The sequence below is a fragment of the Dipteris shenzhenensis genome, chromosome 26 (genome assembly GCF_047967505.1).
Source record: "Dipteris shenzhenensis isolate YYH24624 ecotype China chromosome 26, Dip_SZ_1.0, whole genome shotgun sequence".
In the NCBI taxonomy this organism is placed as follows: Eukaryota; Viridiplantae; Streptophyta; class Polypodiopsida; order Gleicheniales; family Dipteridaceae; genus Dipteris; species Dipteris shenzhenensis.
The window spans coordinates 44,588,514-44,607,771 of NC_141621.1; the positions used below are offsets into that span (position 1 = coordinate 44,588,514).

At 39.6% G+C, this 19,258-nt stretch overlaps 1 protein-coding gene across 2 annotated transcripts; it reads right to left on the reverse strand.

The window, feature by feature from the left end:
* Nucleotides 1–8,882: 8,882 nt before the first annotated feature.
* LOC147885142 (uncharacterized) lies at nucleotides 8,883–13,880 on the reverse strand. Of its 2 annotated transcripts, none has more exons than XM_087397353.1 (3): nucleotides 13,329–13,880; nucleotides 11,612–13,154; nucleotides 8,883–10,079 (listed from the first exon to the last, which is right to left on the reverse strand). In XM_087397353.1, exons 1-3 carry the CDS (start codon nucleotides 13,436–13,438, stop codon nucleotides 9,492–9,494), a joined length of 2,241 nt encoding a protein of 746 aa, XP_087253479.1. In that variant the 5' UTR covers nucleotides 13,439–13,880; the 3' UTR covers nucleotides 8,883–9,491. The 2 variants fall into 2 exon arrangements, with proteins under 2 accessions (XP_087253479.1, XP_087253480.1); XM_087397354.1 differs by having other exon boundaries at nucleotides 11,612–13,203.
* Between the last annotated feature and the right edge of the window lie 5,378 nt (nucleotides 13,881–19,258).

The following is a 19,258-nucleotide window of genomic DNA, read 5'->3' on the forward strand; positions in this document are numbered from 1 at the left end:
TTTATACCACCAAGAAAAAAAGTGTCTTCCCAGATGAATGATTGGTTAATTTCATTTGCATTAGTCACCTAGGGAGAGATCAAGTAAAAAATTTGACATGACATTTTTACCACAAAACACCACCTCTCATTTTGAAAAAGATAGACATGTCTTGATTTTACATTTAAATTAAATATATGTTAAGGGAGTGTGAAAGGTGGGCATGCAGCTCTTGAACTACATGATGTCGAAATATCTTCATCCCAAAATCTAGAGGCCTAGCTTCTTACCTTCTTGTCCTTAACTTTTGTGTATGTAGAATGCTACATGGATTACTGCTATCATCACACATTTTCCAGTCCTAGCATTCTTGTCAATGATGTAATCCTTGTAAATTGAACGGTGGATGTAGAAATTTCACAGTGAGAGAAATGAATGTATAAGGTAATTCGTAGTTTCTGACACTATAAATCTTTAAACTAGTAGAGGAACTCATTATAATGTTCCAAATAGAAATTCCATTTAGCTTAGCATACACTATTTGCAAGATGCTCATTCAAGTACAAATTTAGCTTGAATATTACTTGATTTGGAATTTTCTCCTAGTCCCACTAGCAATTTTCTTTTGCAAGAAGGCTTGTCCACTCAACATATATTTCATAATAGTTAGCGCCAAGCATAATAGTTTCCTAGAAGCACCCAACATTTGTGCTTTTGTCTTGTGTTACATAGTCTAAATCACACTAAGAGCACATGTATACAAATGTTGTTTATTGAAGGCAAGCCTTATTTATACCTAACAATAATACTAAGAGCTCTAATAGGAGTCACAAGAATAGATGGAGCAAATGCATATGCGACGAAGTTGACTACTTGTGGAAGAACTGCTACAAAATGGGCAAACAATATCAACCAATGCATAACTGCCAATAATGCTAGAGTAAAGCTCAAAACTCAAAAGATCAAAAGGTAGAGATGCTTACTAGTAATCATGCCTGCCCACTAGATCTCCATAGTATCCTCTAATGCCTGAAACACCATGCAGCCATGTGTTCTTAATTGACCAAGGTTATATATGTTCTATTGTAAGGCATATTCCTTCACATTTGTGGGGCAATTGATGGAGACATTTGTTTCGATGGATAAAATATCTTCTATTATGAGTTTACTATCTTGCATCTTTGAGGAGTTTCACCACTTACAAGGGAGTTACTACAAGGCGATTTCACATTTGCCTTCAATCTGCAAATTTCTAATTGAGCATCCATTGGTTGTTTATCTAACAAACTTTTTGTGACTTCTCCATCCTAAATAGTAGGAGCAATGTTTTATTTATTCTTATGGTCAGTGACTTAAATGGAACTACGTGTGAGGTCTATTGTTTCACTAGTTTTATCCATGATAAGTGTTTATAATTATCATCATGTGCATAATTACCTTTAGATTTCCAAGAATTTCTCACTTAAACCTTATAGAAATTGGTTGCATTTCTTAATGTTTTGAAATCCATTCTATTTTACAACATGCCGTGCATAGGCCAAAAAGAAGATATTTTTATTCTTAGAGAGATCATTTTTGTTATGTTTTGTAGCACTAGCCCAACTTGGTGTGTTGCATGAACTCATGGGACTAGTCCATCTTACATCCATGATTTGGTACTATAGCTGTACCATTACTAATAAAGGCCTAAAAATGCTTCAAAATTCAAGTAGCAAACCATCAAGTCTAGGTGCTCCATGAATACTAATTTGAATCATAGAGTAGCCATGTGCTACTCAAACAACATGTTGCATGTTGCGAGCTTCTAAAACTTTTTGAATATAGTACACCCTTTTCTATATTAACCTTTAGGCCTTAATTTACTTCCTTATTGATGGGACAAATTGATGTACTAGGGTCAATACCAAGGATTACAAGGTCTGTGGTTGTGAGTGTGATAACATGAGTGAGTGTGTGAACACATGTGTACATGTTTGTAGGTGTGCATGGGTTAGGTATGGCTGATGATGTGCTAGTTAGCAGGTGTGAATGAGTGAATCTAGGAGTGTGATGTGTAATTGATAGATTCATGGTTGAGATGATTGTGGATCTAGATGATCACTATTGAGCTCACATATGATGTAATCTATGGATGTACCCAGTGTCTATATAATGACACTCTCTCAATGAATAAACAAGCTTTCTTGTTCATATTTTTTCCTCTATCTTTTCACCATGCTACTCCAACATGTGGTATTAGAGTCACCACACCCTCCTTAAGCCATTTTTAGCCACGTCATCATCTTCATCCTCACACTCACTTTTCCATTTTTTTCCTCTTTTTGAGCAAAATTTTCAAGTGTTTATTCTCCCTTTGTAGGCAACCATTCTCCAAACCCTTTTAGCCATAGATTCCCCTCATATATGCTCACTTCCACTCTAGAGGGTTTCTAGAAATTGTCCTTTCTCAGCCCGTATCGACACGATTATGTCTCAACAAACTTTTGCTACCTAGGACCCATAGAAGTAAAATTTCAACCCACCCTCCTAGCTATAGTTGTGGAGACCTTATGAGCTAGCTTTTTTAAAGGTTTGAGCATATTTGGTCCACAGACAAGGGAGAAATCAAAGAAAAACCAATCAATTTTGAAGCAACTCAACTCTCACAAGCAACCTAGCGCATATTTTCAGCTATCCTCTAGGTTGGATATTCTCAAGTATATAAGCTTTATTTTGGCATAAAAATACCCTTCATTAGATCTTCCATATGTACGAATTCAACCCTCCAAGTTGCTGCTATCTCTGGCTGCTATTTTGGATAATTTTAGCTTACTTTGCATTTATGGAGATGACATAGTGGTCTATGCAACATATCTTATGATGTATGCAACTTCTTTGCATCTATATGGGGATGACATGATGATTGTGCTCTTGAAGAATATGTTCTTAAGTTCCACTTATTAGAGTCTATTTGTCAAACCTTGTAGGGCATTAGACACTGCCCATGTGGTAAGACCTTACCTAGAAGCCTAAGCTCTGCATCATCAACACCAAGTACAATGCAATGGACAAGCAAGTTTATGAGTCTGATACAATGGTGTCTTGGAAACAATGTTAGAAAAATAATTCCATCAAGGGGGGGAATTTCCCCACATCTTCAACTTAGAATTTTTGTGTGTGTGGTCAATAAGGGTTCTCTGCCCTGGGATGTCCCCTTAAATGATTATTAGTCATATGTTTGAGGTTTTACCTTGTTAGATCCATCGGATTTCCCATGCATAGTCATTGTCCAATCCTCCAATTGTAAGCCAAGAGACCAAAGTCAGAGTGAGATCATGTTGGGGTGAGGATGCCCAAATGAGTCTACAGCTGATGCAACTAGAGTGAGTGATCATGAGTGTTGTCACTAGAGGTGTGCAAGCCATGAAGTTTCCCATGGACTATTGTTAGGGTTGAGGTCATCAATATGTGGGGGGGTATTATGGGACAAATTGATGTAATCGGGTTAATAACAAGGATTACAAGGTCTGTGGTTGTGAGTGTGATCACATGAGTGCGAATCACTACTGGAATGGTAAACTGGCCTCTAGAAGTGTAATGCAACATGCCACAATTGTTTGAAATCTGAACACATGTGTGTGTGTGTGTGTGCACGCGCACTTGAGTTAGGTGTGACTAATGATGTGTCAGTTAGTGGGTGGTGTGAATGAGTGAATCTAGGAGTGTGGTGTCTAATTGAGAGATTCATGGAGATGATTGTGGATCTAGATGATCACTATTGAGCTCACATATGATGTAATCTATGGATGTACCCAGTGTCTATATAATGACACTCTCAATGAATAAACAAGCTTCATTGTTCATCTTTTTGCCTCTATCTTGTCACCATGCTACTTCAACACATATGTGTTTATAAATCTGTAAGTAATGGAATTAACAAAAACACATTTGTTGAACTCACATGATAGGGTTACATATGATGTGTGATTCCCCCAAGATACTTCTAAGAGAATGATACTCAAAATATTGAAAAAAAGAAAATGCAAACCCTTTATATCCCATTCCAAGAAATCTTATCTTTTTGGTGCATGAAGGAAATACCAAACATGGTCCCTGAACATCAAAACTCAATATTGCTAAATATACATCTCCAAGATATTGCAATGGTTGGGATTGCAATCTACAAAATAATGTCCCCCAATGGTGCCACCCATTGATCCAAGAAGCTTGTAAATGTTTACATCAAGAGGAATACTACCCTTCCCAAGTATTTCAACTTTTCAAATTACCACCCAATCCCAAGACTATTCATGGTTTTTGGATGCTTGTAATTGGATAAATGACAAAAGAAATGGCTGGGAGGTGTCTAACAAGACAACTCAAAGCAATGACTGCATGGTGTCATGTAGGCTCCTATAGAGGCATTGAGAGGCCTCACAAAGATTGGACATGAACCACCTGATATTGAATCTAGTATAAGACCATCTACATGAAATCTTGATAGCCCATGTTAAGTACATATTACATGTTGTGCTTGTGTGTGGTGTGAATTGACCCTTAAGAAATAAGATAGAATCCATATTGTATTATTTTGTTTTGAGAGCCGGCTTTGATGTGTGAGGCACTTACACCCACCAAACATCTCATGGAGAACTCTTTCCCCCCACCTTATTTATTCGGTGCCACCTCAAGTGTAAAATCTATATTGTATTGTGAGATTGAGAATGACAGTGAGAAGAAAATTGATATGTATAATGAAGAAGGAGAAGGTCGAGGAAAGTATAAGTGTCCATTGTCTCAGATGCACACACTATACTCTCTCTCGTAAAGGAGTGGTATTAGAGCACGTGGAGCTCAAGAAGCCATTGAAGCTGCGAGATAGAGAGCTTTAGAAAGCATTTTGGGCAACAAGATTGAGAATGAGTGCAACAAATAGAGAAAAGAGTATCCTCTCAAATACAAAGAGGTAAACAAAGGAAAAGCAAGAGGAGTCTCAAAGGAATCCTCGTCAAAATATGGGTGCAAAATCAATCACGCGCTTTTGAGTAACTTTGAGCTTGCTTATACAAAAAATTTGCATCTGACCTCCTCTAAGATCAACATTCAGTTTCCATACTATTGTGTATATGACAACACAATAGAAATGGTTTTATCAATGCAGGGCAAGGAACTCTTACAAGCATCAGTAGAGGTTCTAGGAAAAGAAAGCATTGCAACTACTTACAAGGTGGTTATGGAAGCTGGTTCTATATTTGCAATCAAGAAATTGAATGATGTGACCATTGAGTGCAAGGGTTTTGAGCAACGAATCATAGCTATAGGCAAGATGAGGCATGAAAATTTGGTGCCTTGGATTGCATACTTCTACTCAAAAGATAAAACACTGCTAATTATACAATGCATGAGAGCTTATTCTCTCTTGCATGGCAACAAAAGAGAAAGCCAACGGAGCCCTCTCGATTGGAAAACTCGTGTTTGGATTCCTCTAGGTGTTGCTGAAGGAATACTCATCCAGGCCCTTCTGAATCCATTCAAGATCCTTAATCACATGTTAGATCATCTCAACTTTCTTTTCTCAACAGTAGAATCCTTGGGATATTTAATCTTGTCGTTAGAATTTTTATTAGCTAGAAGGTAGACACAAGAACCTAGTGTTGGTGAGGGTCAAAGAAAAATAATACAAATCCCTTGAGCTCCATGGATTGCCCAATGGCTTTCAGACAATGCTAATTAAGAGTATAAAATTTCTAAACAATGTTGATTTTAGAATAATGCCAATTATAGGAAACAATGCCTAATTCTAGAGCGCAAAATTTTAGGCTTCCTTATACGTTGCATGTTTAAGTGAAAGAGTTTGAAATAGTGCAGAGTACTCAATGTATGAACATTTAAAGGAAGGAAATGAATAATGAATGCTAAATGCATGTACAATAGTGTGAATATTGAGAGAAATGCAGGTTTTGTGTGGATTCTTGTGGGAGGCATGTAGTAATAAAAGTAAGAACACAGAAAAATGATTGCATTTGTGCCTTGAAAGACATATTGGAAATTCATTAAGACATGGTGCCGATATACATTATTGTGGTCCATTATGGTCATATCTCTTGTGCATTTTATCATGTTAGATAGTAGATAGGAAGATCATTGGAAAGGCATGCTCAAGGATTTTTTTATCAGACGACTTATGTGTTGTTGTGATGCATTGAGTCTGCACATGCTGGAACATTGAAAAAGTATCTGTGTGGATGCTTAACAAATGCTTGGAATTACTTGTGTTGAGTGATATGGTTGATGGTTGGATGCATTGACTGATTGGTAACAAAGATTTTGCGATTTTATTTCTTTTTGTGGTTGCATTATGGGTGAGGATTCACACATTATGCAAATATTGGGTGAAAAGATGTCAAAAGAAATTTTCAATGCATGGTCTTACTGCATGGTTCAACTTCATTATGGGAAAAGGTTAATGGGGTCTTGTTTGTGAGAGATGATGAGTGTCCAAATTAGGGTGAGAATATAATGGAAGAGACGGTAAAGGGTATAAAGCATGGGTTGAAAAATCCCTAAAAGTGTTGCACTAAATTTCTATTTGTGTCTCACAAACTTTGATCTCCCACCTCAAGAAATCGACAAACCCAAAGGAAGCCTGGGACATTATTGTAAAACTATGTGGCATGAGCATTGAGGATCATAAGATATAGTTGAAGTAGTGGCTACATGGCATTTGCAGAGGAAACAAGGCTATTATTGACTAATGGTGTAGAACTCAAGTAGATTGTTGAAGTATTAATTCATTTGTTTGATGATCTAGTTTTAGTGACCTTCAATGATTTAGGTCCGCAATAAGGCCTAGATGCCTCCATTTCAATGTGTGGACATATTTATTTGCCATGAAACATGTCATTGGTAGCATGACACAGTTGCCTAGTGATGATGATTGGTTTATTGATGTGGGTGCCATAAACCACATGATGCATCATGAGGAGTGGTTTGATTATAAGCAACATGTGAAGAGTGAGGAGTACATGGCTACTACAAGTGATGACATCATGCACCCAATCATGCATATAGAAAATGTGCCATTGGCAATGAGAGATGGAGGATAGAATAACCTCGAATACGTGGTTTATGTGCCTACTATTACCAAGAACTTAGTGTCCATTGCACAGACGATTGAACAGGATATGCAAAGTATGGATGCTTTATTAAGGAGTTTAGAAAGAAAGGAAGACTCTTTGCTTTTGACATAGGAAACCCCATAGTTCACACATGCATGCATGTAGTTAAATGCCATGAGAAAAGCAGGGATGTTGAGCTATGGCACTGACGAATCAGTCATCTCAACTTATAACTTTTTAAAGCATATGCAAACTGGAGAGATTGTGTGTGACTGGTCTACCTAGATTTGCCTAGATCAATTATGTGTCAGGCAAGCAAAGTAGACTCCCATTTCCAAAGAGAGGGAGAGTGACTAGTAAGCCTGTGGAATTCTACATACAAACATATGGGACCATGCTAGAATGCATCACTTGGTGGAGCCAAATTCTATATTTCATTGATGCCCATACCCATATGGCACAGGTATATTTCCTAAAGCACAAGAGGTAAGCCTTGGAGGAAATTTATCGAGTTTTGAAGCATTGCTGAGAAAGAGTTTGATAATTATGTGAAGTGCTTAAGAGCAAACAAGGGTGGGGAATAATGTCTTGAGAATTTGATGACTACTTGAGAGAGAATAGCATCAAGAAACAACTAACATGTAGCTACACGGCTCAACAAAATTCGGTCACACTAAGAGGAAGAATAGAGTGATTGCCAAGGTTGCCACGGCTCTTATGAACCAATTGAACATGACATTGCATTATTGGGCAGAAGTTGTGCACACTACAATGCATATTATCAATATCACCCACTGCAATCATACATGAGACATGTTCCCAGATGAGAGGTGCATGGAAGGAAGCCAACACTAGCACATATGAAGGTGTTTAGATGTCATGTACATGTGCTTGACGAGGTGAAAAGAAAAATGGAGCCAAAAGTAGTTAAGCGCATCTTCCTTGAACACCTAGTGGGGAAAAAGGGCTACAAATGCTATGACCTAGTGAACAAGAGGGTCTATCTTAGTAGTGATGTCAAATTGAACAAATTTGAGTCATGATACTAGTACTAGTCTATCTAAACCGCAAGAGTAGTCAAAGAGTATTAGTGTAAATCTGTGATCATGGAGATCGCAAGATAGTAATGATAAGTAGGGTAATTATAATAATGATAGGAGTCATGAAGATCATTATAGTGGCATTGCAATGGAAATATAAGACCATTACAAGTTTTCCTAAACACACATGACAACAAAAGCACACTTCCAGTAATAGCAATGGTGAGTGTCATATTTATAAGAATGAGTGTAACAAAGAACATCATTATATTGGTGTCATAGTGGAAATAAGGCCATCATAAAATTTTTCTAATGAAAATTGTAAGATTACAATGCTAAATGGGACAATAGAAGTACCCGTAAAACCATTATTAAATTGCTCTTTTCAATGTGAATTTCTTTATTGTGGGCGTCATTATTTCCATAAATAGAATTTCATTAGACCAATGGCGTGTTTATCATAATTTTTTGCTATTACCATCTTTAAAGTGCAATCTAGTAATGAAGGCTCTATGCTCTTATCGCCTTGTGAGGCTACAACAAGGAGTAATTTAAATGACATGATGCTTTCAAGGGTTTCCACCAGGTTTTATCCTTGACCACATGTATTTTGGTCATACTTAATAGCAATTCAAACACCCGAGCAAGGAGGAAGTCTTGATAAGTGAATTAGCTATGCCAACAGAGGGAATTGCAGAGTGAATTGCCACGATGTGCATGGCATGATTAAAAAATGGCAAGAGGAACAAATACAGCAATGTCAGTATTAAAAGATGAAATGGAAACGATATATCTCTTCAAACTTTACACGAAAAGCTACAATTACATTGTATCTCACACCAAACACACCGCCCTTTAATGGGCTTTCAAGATAAAATGAATGGTCATGGGAAATCCCTCCATGGTTCCAAGCACCTCGCGTCATGCATGATGTAATCCATGTTCATTTCCCTCGTGAGGTGGGCAACTCAACGTACTACGGAACTTCGAATGCCCTGGTAAGAAAGTTGGCATCCTTATTTTGAAAAATGAACTTCTATTGCACACCGGTTCCTGGGAAGATACTCAATTGATCAAGAGTTTTCTGTACAATGTACGCCGGATGGTTGCCTCAGATTATGCTGCTGTGATCAGATGGCAAACATTTTACATATTCTCCCACACTGTAGTTGTGACGGAAAAGCCCAGAAACCCATTGCATCTTGGCCATCTGGCCTATGCTATACAACAAGGCTCTGCTGCTGTGATTAGATGGCAGATGTTTTACATATTTCACACTGTAATTATCACGAAATCCCAACCCCACTGCACCTTGGCTATGTAGCCTATGCTATGCCAAAAACCGAAGACATTGCAACCAATGCCAACCTACTGATTAGATGGATTCAAAACATATGGTTTCATTTGCCCTTTTCGCCCTACATTCCTCAGACACGCTTGAATGTTCATCCCCACAGGAGACTCCTTTTTCGGGTCGACCGTTTGGCATGCTGCTTTTGGCTTGTGCACCCAATTTCAAATCGCTTTTGATTGCCCCTATGTCAGGCAAGAGGAATTGTCTACAAAGGCACATGAGGACAAGAACACCCGTAACAAATAAACTGAAGCCTGTCCACACAAACAAGGTCCATCTCCAGCTCCGAACAGTTGACAACATCCATGGAAGTTCAGATCCCACATGGATCTCTGCCCCATATAATTCTGGCACTCCAGTACTTGTAGGACACCCTGCCCTTGGTACCAAAGAAACTCTCACACTAGAGCTTGGGGAAGTCTTCTCTTCCTGCCATTCAAGCAACTGCAGCACCAGAGTTTGTGTCTCAGAAGAAAAACCCGTAAGCAAAGGGATAGCCATGAGTACTGACTTTGCGTGCCGTAATGTGGTACTCTGGAAACGAAGCATGCATGGCTGGCTTGCGTTGAGTAAGACCTGACCTGTAATTGACAGGAGTTCTGCCGTAACCTGCAAAGAAGATCTGTCACTAACTCGTATCACTTAATTATACACGTCGTCCAGCTCGGTAAAGCACATCTACGAGACTCGAGTAACCCCAGGAGCAACATGACATTTTTTTATTGTACTCGCAATCACTTTGACATCAAGTCTTTACGGAGAACACTGTGGAAATCAGCCCAAATAAATGAAATGTAAACCTATCCATAACCATGACAAAACCTGAAGTGGTAGTAGCATCTCACCTGGGGCACACTACTAGGCGGCATGTAAATGCAGGTTCTAGCTGGGATATGACAGCACTTACTGTGTTTGTACTGATTTTAGCTCCAAAAGAGACGACGAACTTGTAACACTTTCAGATGTCATATCAGGTTTTTTGAAAGTTGAGAGACTATATAATATCGAGATCGAGCATGGTCTACGAATCGATACATAGGCATTCGGGCTCTCATTTTGTTCATTTCACCGAGTTTTGAATCATATTGGAACACACACACTGCTCTAAAGATTGCCTTTAATCTGTTATATGCTTTGTTGGCCATAAGAACTCCTTAGTGGCTCTCTCATTCCTTGTATTCTGAAACGATTTCCAAGTGCCCAAACTGCAACATGTCCGAAGGTGGTGGACTTGACTGGCCGATTGTCCATCCGGGTGTTCTGACTAGCACAAACCCCGCCCAGCACTGCTCAAGTGTGCGACGTCGGGCTATAATGTGGAATATTCCCCAACAGGATTTGCTCAATTTTTTGGGGGATATGCCAGTATGATCTCATTGAGGTGCGTGGTCTAGCTTCATGGCACTGAAAATGTCTCGGGAGTCAAGCTCTTCAAGTACTACGGGTCATCTTTGTGCATCGCAGAGTGCCAAATATAAAGTGATTTATTTTTTAGACTGTTTACACTCCGAACGCCCCCAAGGTTGGGCGGTCGTTTGGACAAATAGAAAGTCAGGATTTAAAGTTTGGGCGGGCACCTGAAGACACATACAGTGCCCAAGCTTAGACCTTTTCTAATCCAACATGGAGTCCACGTCATGCCCGGAGAAAGGCCTTCCTTGGGCAGCCAAGCTTTGCTGCCCACCGATGGGCAAGCTGAATTCAGCCAATCACCATCACCATTTGGGTCCCCCAGCTGCTCCACACCCATCCGGACCCTCATTTCTACAAAAAGGGTTTGTACTTGAGCGGTGTGTAAAAGGGGTGCTCATCCATAGACACCCATTTTTTATGATCTCACAATGGGCGGTCGGTGTGTAATCAAGGGTGCCCATTTCAACCCGCCCATGAATGTTTTTGGGTGCCCACACTTTCGGCACCCTTTGGCGGTAGTATAGGAACCTCACAACAGCTTCAAAACAGAAATTTCAAGAGACCCTCACACGATAAACATAAACCTTCACCCAAAAACAAGATTAAACAAACGGCACGCACGCTATCTTACGAGGACCAGTGGGAAAGTTGTATTTTGCATTAAGAACGTTCCTCACTACCGATCAATTCGTTTTCACCCCTTTTCTAGAGAGAGGAGAGTAGCACACCTGAAAATTACCAAGCTGTCTGTTATGGTCTGATTCGGGGAGCGTGAGCACAACAGTAGCATGGAACTTGTTGGCAGGAAATGTGACCCCTTTGGACTTGCTGCTAGCCTTGAGGTACATGGTGGATGTCAAAAGATCGATGGACGCAGCAGGGTGGGGCTTGGTGTAATCAAAATGCAGAATTTTTCTCATCTGGATGGGCTCATGGACACAACCTTTTATCAGAAGAAAGCTGAAGAAGAATGTGGTGACAAAAAGGAAGCTCAAAATGGCACACACATAGGTTGCAGTCACACAACCCAATCCAATCCTTTTAGCACCTATTGTCAACACGGGTTGCACGGTAAGCCATGCTTCCTTGATACCTCCAAAGCCAAACTCTTTCAAGTGCCCTTTCATTTCTGTGTCTTCTTCGGTAACCTTACCTTTGGCCTGCAGAATCTGAAATATTGGATATGGCACAGACAGGCACAAATGCTGGAATGCAAATACAATGGTTCCCAGCACATGAGACATCAATTTCAATTGGAATCCAACAGCCTGGACTGCTAAATAAGAACACCAAAACAGAATGTTCCTCTGCTGCTCAAAACTCTCTTCAGGCAATTTGTAAAGTTCCCTCTTTTGTCCCATAGTCTTCTCAAGCATCCTTTCACCCTCCTTTGGTTGTAGTTGTGCAACAGGCTCTTTCAGCACGCTTTCAGCCTCTCTACCCTTTGACTCAGACGCATCATTCACCGTAAGCTCTTCCTCACCAAGTCGATGATAATGATCAGGAGCTATCTCTTGAGTTGCAAGTTCCTTATCAGTTGTGTCAACTTCAAAGACACCATCCTTTTTCTTAACAACAGAACCGGAGTGCCAGCTAGAACAATCTATTGAAAAATCGGTTTCAGATGTGACGCACTTTAGCTCGGAACCTTCCCCAGGGGGAAAATTTTCTGTTCGTGGTTCCTCAGCCAATGTTTCCGTTTCAGGTGCACTGTTTCGATTTAAACCATCAGACTGTTCAGATACGAAGGTGTCAACGGAAGCCTTTTCCCCTCCTTCCACAGCCTTCCCCTCTATATTCTTATGATTTTCGGTAAAAAGTCTCACCTTCTTTTCTTTGTCAGGGCAACGGTTATCCTTGCTTTCAACAGAAACCTTAAACTCAACTGAGGCCACGTTCTCATTTAACTTAAAAAGGCTAGGGTGGAACAAGTACACAGATGACTCTCTTGTTCGCTCACTGACTTGAACTGCCTTCATAACAATTTTACCATTTGCTTTGAGACCATGTTTTCTCCGAGACTTTCGTGCTTTGCTAAAAACTGGAGGTCCTTGGAGATGGCTATCCCTTCTGGTTGGCGTTTTAAGCCCCATATCCGCATCTTGACAGTTCGCTTGAGCATGCGTGAAGGACGCCTCAGGAGACATAGACCGTTCCGATTCCTCTCCTATCTTTATTGGTGCCGCATCTAACGAGCCTAAACTTGATGTACAGCAAGTGTTCTTTTCCCTGTCCTCAATTTGAAAGGTTTCCATTCCTTTGGCTATGCAACTGCCCAAGTCAACAGGTTTTAGTTCATTGAGTACATTGATCTGCATATCTGCGGCAATTAAATGTTCATGAAGCACCGGTACAATATCCTCGAGCTTTTCCTGCGTACCATCGGCTTCAAAAACAGGCATCGCCCCATTCCCTATTTGAAAATAGGAAACAAAAAGATGGTACCTTATATCGTCGTTGGAACAAGGGTATTCGGAAGTGGTGCCAGAGACTTGCAAATTTTGTGGCGATAACTTTGCCTCCGCATAATCGCTAGGCTTGTGATTCGCTGCCATTTCTGTGCTCCTTTGCTTTCATATTATTCTTTGGAGCCACTACGGCGGAATTTCAAGTTTCCGATGTTGAAGCACAAACGACACCATTTTCTCCTAGTCTGCCACACAAGAGAAAAACAAAGGAAGCGTTTTCTGTCCACGCTGCTAAACTGAATGAGTCGCTCAAGATTCACACCCAGATCTCCACAATGCTAAATACATTTGCTGAGGAAGGGGAACAGCTGACGGAGAGGAAGCTACGGTTGGAAAGGAGGAGGTGGACAAGTGCAACTAATAAGCACCGAACGATTGCCGGAAACGTAGGATGGAGGGATCCAAGTAAGTAAGGGAAAGCAGCGAACAGGGAAACGTCAAATTCAGTGAAGAGAAAGCGAGGAATGAAAAGGAAAGAAACGTGCCTGAGAAGGTTTGAATGGTATGGCGATGGCGATGGCGATGGCGATGGCGAATTGGAAGAGGTGGTGCTGAGATGATGAGATTGACGATGAAGCGAGCACACAAATGCCAGGAAACAACAAGACCGTGGAATGGAGAGTTGCCTTCCACGTGGCATCCCAGTATTCAAAGCACCACCCAATTTTAGGGCTTGCCTACGTGTCATCCGTCAGCTGCCTAAGCTACATTGCCAAGGAATTCTCGTCTGAAACCTGCCTTACACGTGTCACAGAGAATGAACCGCCAGCTTGAGACTCCCAGACGTATTGTTGCCCAAAAACATTGGATCTGTGAATTCACGCACGGTGGATGAGCAAGCACTTCTAATGATATCATTTCTTGCCACTACCATAGGTGGGAGTTGAACCCAACCCTTCATGGCAAGTATGCAACAACCTTACCAGCCAGATATTGGCCATGTGTATTTATCCCTACCCACCAAGAGACAAGAACAAGAGAAGGAGCTTGCTCTACCGAGTCTCACATATCTCATTTTCCCAAACACAGTCCAGATGTCAAAGCCTAAAGGCACAAATGTCATGGGCAAGGGATTCCTTTATAAAATCGTAGCATTTAAAGGGGAGCAACACTCTGGTGCCAAGGTTGCTCGTCCAAGAAATCTCTTATGATGGGGCAAGAGGTGGCAACCGACTCAACTTTTGGATTCACCCAAATTTTTAATGTGTGGGTCACCACCCCACGGGAGCATCTTGCTTGGCTCCGTGATTAACCATGGGTGGGTGGTCCATGGTCTTTAAAGAGCCTTCAATCACAACTCAACCACATTTTGAGCATCATTATGACATAACTTGGAAGAGTTTAAGGCCTCACCATCTCCCTCTTGTGGATTGGGACTTGAGGGCGCCCACATGCTCCCCACCATGCACCTCTGCTTTGCTTGTGAAACAACATGGATAGGTACATTCTCATGCCAAAGTTGGTTCACCTTTGAGCTGACAGATTTTTTATCATCTCACAAGTTACTAATTTCTTGTTAAGACCATTGCATAAGTGCACTAGCTAAGCCAGTTAGTGGCATTCAAAATTTCAATTTGTCTTGTACATATGACATCCTTGCAACCTACTCCATTACGAGCCAATTGATGTGCAAAAAAGAAAAATTAATTGAGGGTGCCCACATGCTCGCCACCATGCACCTCTGTTTTGCTTGTGAAACAACATGGATATGCACATCCTCATGCCAAAGTTGGTTCACCTTTGAGCTGACAGATTTTTTATCATCTCACAAGTTACTAATTTCTTGTTAAGACCATTGCATAAGTGCACTAGCTAAGCCAGTTAGTGGCATTCAAAATTTCAATTTGTGTTGTACATATGACATCCTTGCAACCAACTCCATTACGAGCCAATTGATGTGCCAAAAAGGAGAAATTAATTGAGAGTTGATATAGATCATGGGTAGAAAGTGGGCCTAAGTCAAGGAGACATATTAAAGTGGGGGTGGGTGGTATGAGAAGAATCCTTGTTTTCTTAGCTTTCATTATCAAAGTCAAGATTCGACTATTGTGTTACAAATTTAAATACTCCTATAATCATACAAATACAATTTACAATTGCCATTTTGGTATGCCTTTATAAACTTTAGGTTGTTGAAATAAGGTTTAAAATTGGGTTAGAAACCTCAAAATGAGTAGTATAAAGGCCTTAAACTTCAAAGTTTATATACAAGAAAAAATCCAATGGATTTTCTTAACAACTATGAAAGATCCAACTTTGCTTCTAAACTTTTAAAATAAGGCACCATTTGGATCCATTAACTCTTCCAATAGATCCTTGATTGCCCAATTGCTCAATAGTCTTGCAAAAAGCTTTTATGTAAGGAAACTTTGTCAAGCAAATCTTATTTCACTCCCAAGCTACTTGTGTAGACTTCTTGCAAGGATGATGTATTTGTTTTAATTCCACAAACCAAGATAAGGACACAATCCATTACATCCTTTTCTCGTTATTTCATAGTAAATGTGTTTGAGAAAAGAGAGGAAGATTTAAGGAACATAAACATAGATATGTGGGTTGTGCTCTACCTTTAAATCTAGTAGATAAGCTTCCTGGATCCTATAACCATTAATGCTCTATATACACAATAAATGATGTGGTAATAGAAGGAACTAGAACCCATATGTTTACCTTTGGTAACATTGTCCTTGGTGCTATAGTTTTCGAGAGCTATGTTGAATTCTTTGTTTGATGAAAATATCTCGTGTCAAATGTGCTTCATTTAGCTTGTGCTTGCATTATCATACCAGTTGTCTTTGTTGATTTTTGGCCAGGGGTTTGATTTGTTGTTACTAACTAGCATTCAATAGAAAGCTTTATCATCATCTTAGTAAGATTCAAGCTTTAATTGGCATCATTTTAGCTATTGATACAAAAGTTTTGTCATCATCTTAGTAAGATTGTGCATCGGTTGGAGCCTTTTGACCTTCTATATTATAATCATCTCCATCTTCTTATTGTCCTTGATGATTTGCCTCTCAACTTCTCCCTTTACCATCATCAAATCATGTATCACCATGGGAGGGTGCTACAACTTTCGAATTGAATTGGTATTTGAATAAGATATTTTCCTCTATCAATGTCTAAGTAAGAGATCTTCACATCTAACATAGAAAGCTTCTATGTTAGATGGGAGGGGCCTACAACTTTTCAAATCACCATGGGAGGGGGCTACAACTTTTGAATCAAATTGGTATTTGAATCATGTGTTTGCCTCTATCAATAGATCTTCACATCTAACATAGAAAGCTTCTTCAAGTGTAGGATCGAACATAACTTATGCTTTACTTTCTTACTATCTCCAACCACTATTATTTCCTAGATTTTAGCCAATATCCATCTCTGATGATCAACTATGCGTGCTCATTTTTTACATCCAAGTGATTGAGCCTTGGGTTTCTTCTAGTAAAAGGCCTTGAATTTTCTTTAATGGGTCCCATTATTATTCTTTTCATAAGCTAACATATAGTGTTTATAACCCTTTTCCAATAAATGTTTTTCCTAATTTGTTATAAATCTTACATTTCCCAATGACACGCCTTTTCTCCTTTCGACTAGACTAGTGGCATGTGAATTATTTTATAATACAATTTTTGCTACAACAACCAAACAATTCTACAAATGTGTATCGATAAACTCTATGAGACTATAAATTCTCAAACATCTCAAACAATTTTGCTACAACAACCAAACAATTGTGCAGATGTGTATCTATAAACTCTATGAGACTGTAGATTCTCAAACATCTAAATCTATTACTTATCTCATCCTCTACATATGCCTAAATTCTAAAAAGTTCTCAATGATGCATCTCCCTTCTCAATGATGACACATATCTAGGTATTTGTGTATAAACATAAATGGAAGACAAAAAGTTATGGCTCAAACAACAATCAAGGACAGTGTAAATTGCACCATAGACATAAGAGCATAAGGATAAACCCTAACCCTAACCCTAAGGTGTCCTCATGTATTTTCATGATTATGTTCAATACAATGTATTATGCAGTGCATAGCATAAAGTTACCTACCTTGTGCACTCCACTCTCTGCCCCCAATACTCCAGCATGGTATAAGAGCCAAGTGTCACAAATCTCTGCAAGATGTGATGAAGTGTTAACTGCTAAGATACGAGGTGGTATGCCGAATTTACAAATGTGTACACTGATGATAGATCCGATGGGATGGTGGAAACTAATCAGGTGATATGGACTATGGCTCACTTGGATGGGTGGAGTTTAATCTCCTCTATGATGACTGTGCTAGTCTACAGCTAGACTACACATTGAATTGAAAAATGTAGCAAAAGTTTTTTATCTTTGTTCATTTTATGTGTTGGGTGGCTGTAATGGATTAGGAGGTGCTTCCAATGATAAGGACTACATGATCCTAGCTTGTGAAAAAGTCAAAATGTAGATCTTATATGTTCAGCAAGTACAGGATGATCTATTGATCCTTTTTGCTATTTACAACACTACAAAAATCTTTTGGGATCACAAATTATGACCATTTAAAATTCGAGCCATAATTTGTCCAAGGAGAGGTTTAAAATGATGATGTGGCATTTTGTGATGGTGTGGTAGTGTGTGTTCACATGTTGCTATGTGCTTAGGTGGCACTATTGAGTTGTCGCTACTAGTGACATGCATGCTAGTATGTCATCTAAGGTGGTAAGGATGATATGGCACCTATGTGTAGGCTTATTGATTAGGTAAAGGTGATGTGGCATTATGATGCCATGTGGCACTTTAGATGATTGCTGATGTGGCATGTGGATAAGGCTCTACCATGTGTCAAAATTTAGACCTAGGTTGGGTAGCCCTATTTACCTAGGTGAAGTAGAAGGTGAAAATTTTATGCAAAGCCATGGTGTCGATGAATATATGGTGGCATCGTGAGAAGCTGAACTTTTTGAAGACTTATGGCATTGATGTTGAACGTTGCTATGTAGCTGACTGCTTCAGTTTTGGTTGCTTGTGTGGACATAGCATTGTTTCTAGGCGCTTGCTGATGTTGCCTTGTTGTGGTGTGTGCCACTTCTTGAGGTGCATTTGGTCCATTCTATTTTTAATGATGTGTTGCTTTATATTGCAGTTGTTCTTGTTTGCTTTTGTTGAAGCATGCCTTTGAAGTTTTATTTGACATTGCAGTCTAGTTGTAGGTCAATGATTTGCATGGCATTGCGTTCTATTTAAATTATGCTGAAAAGCCTTGTAAGATAGTCCTTTAGCTGGTGACATGGAAGGATAAGGGGAAGGCTAGTAAAGGAAAATATAATAGTGATAATGGCTTGACTTTTCTCTGTCTTATTCAATGGACCAAAGTTTGATGTAGACCTCCCACGTGGTGCCTCAATTTTCCAATCATGTTTTTGAATAGTAACCAACTAGAAAACCATGTTTCTCAACCAAACTTGCACCATTTACCTAGAAACCAAATCCTCCCATCCAACTACCACACTCGTCTTACTCTCACCTTTTTCTCTTCCTTTTCTTTCATTTTGGAGCACCATTTCAAACCTTTCTTGCTCAAGCCCTATTTTTGAATGTCTGAGTTTCTTTTGAGTGGGAAGCTTCTTTCTCAGTTCTGCCTATCATGAGATGGACTTTCACGACAGTATCTTATCATTTCCCTTCTCTACATTTGAAGCTCTCCCATTTCATCATCATTCTCTCAAAATTTCAAGATTTTTGATAGAGATGCACCTTGCCTTCTTCTTGCTCCATTTTGGGCACTTCTCTTTCAAGTCTCTCCAATTCCTCTCTGATCTAAGATTCTGTTTAGATTTCAAACAATTTCCACTTCAAAAGCTTGAGGCAATCAATGTTGCTGGATGAACCATGAATGCTACAAAGTGTTTCAGCAGGC

Excerpts from the sequence above, each read along its gene's own strand:
- LOC147885142 (XM_087397353.1), bottom strand. The coding sequence starts at position 13,438 with ATGGCAGCGAATCACAAGCCTAGCGATTATGCGGAGGCAAAGTTATCG. Across the intron at positions 13,155-13,328 it reads TGTTCCAACGACGATATAAG|TTGCATAGCCAAAGGAATGG; the intron begins GTACCATCTTTT and ends TGACTTGGGCAG. Across the intron at positions 10,080-11,611 it reads GACAGCTTGGTAATTTTCAG|GTTACGGCAGAACTCCTGTC; the intron begins GTGTGCTACTCT and ends TCTTCTTTGCAG.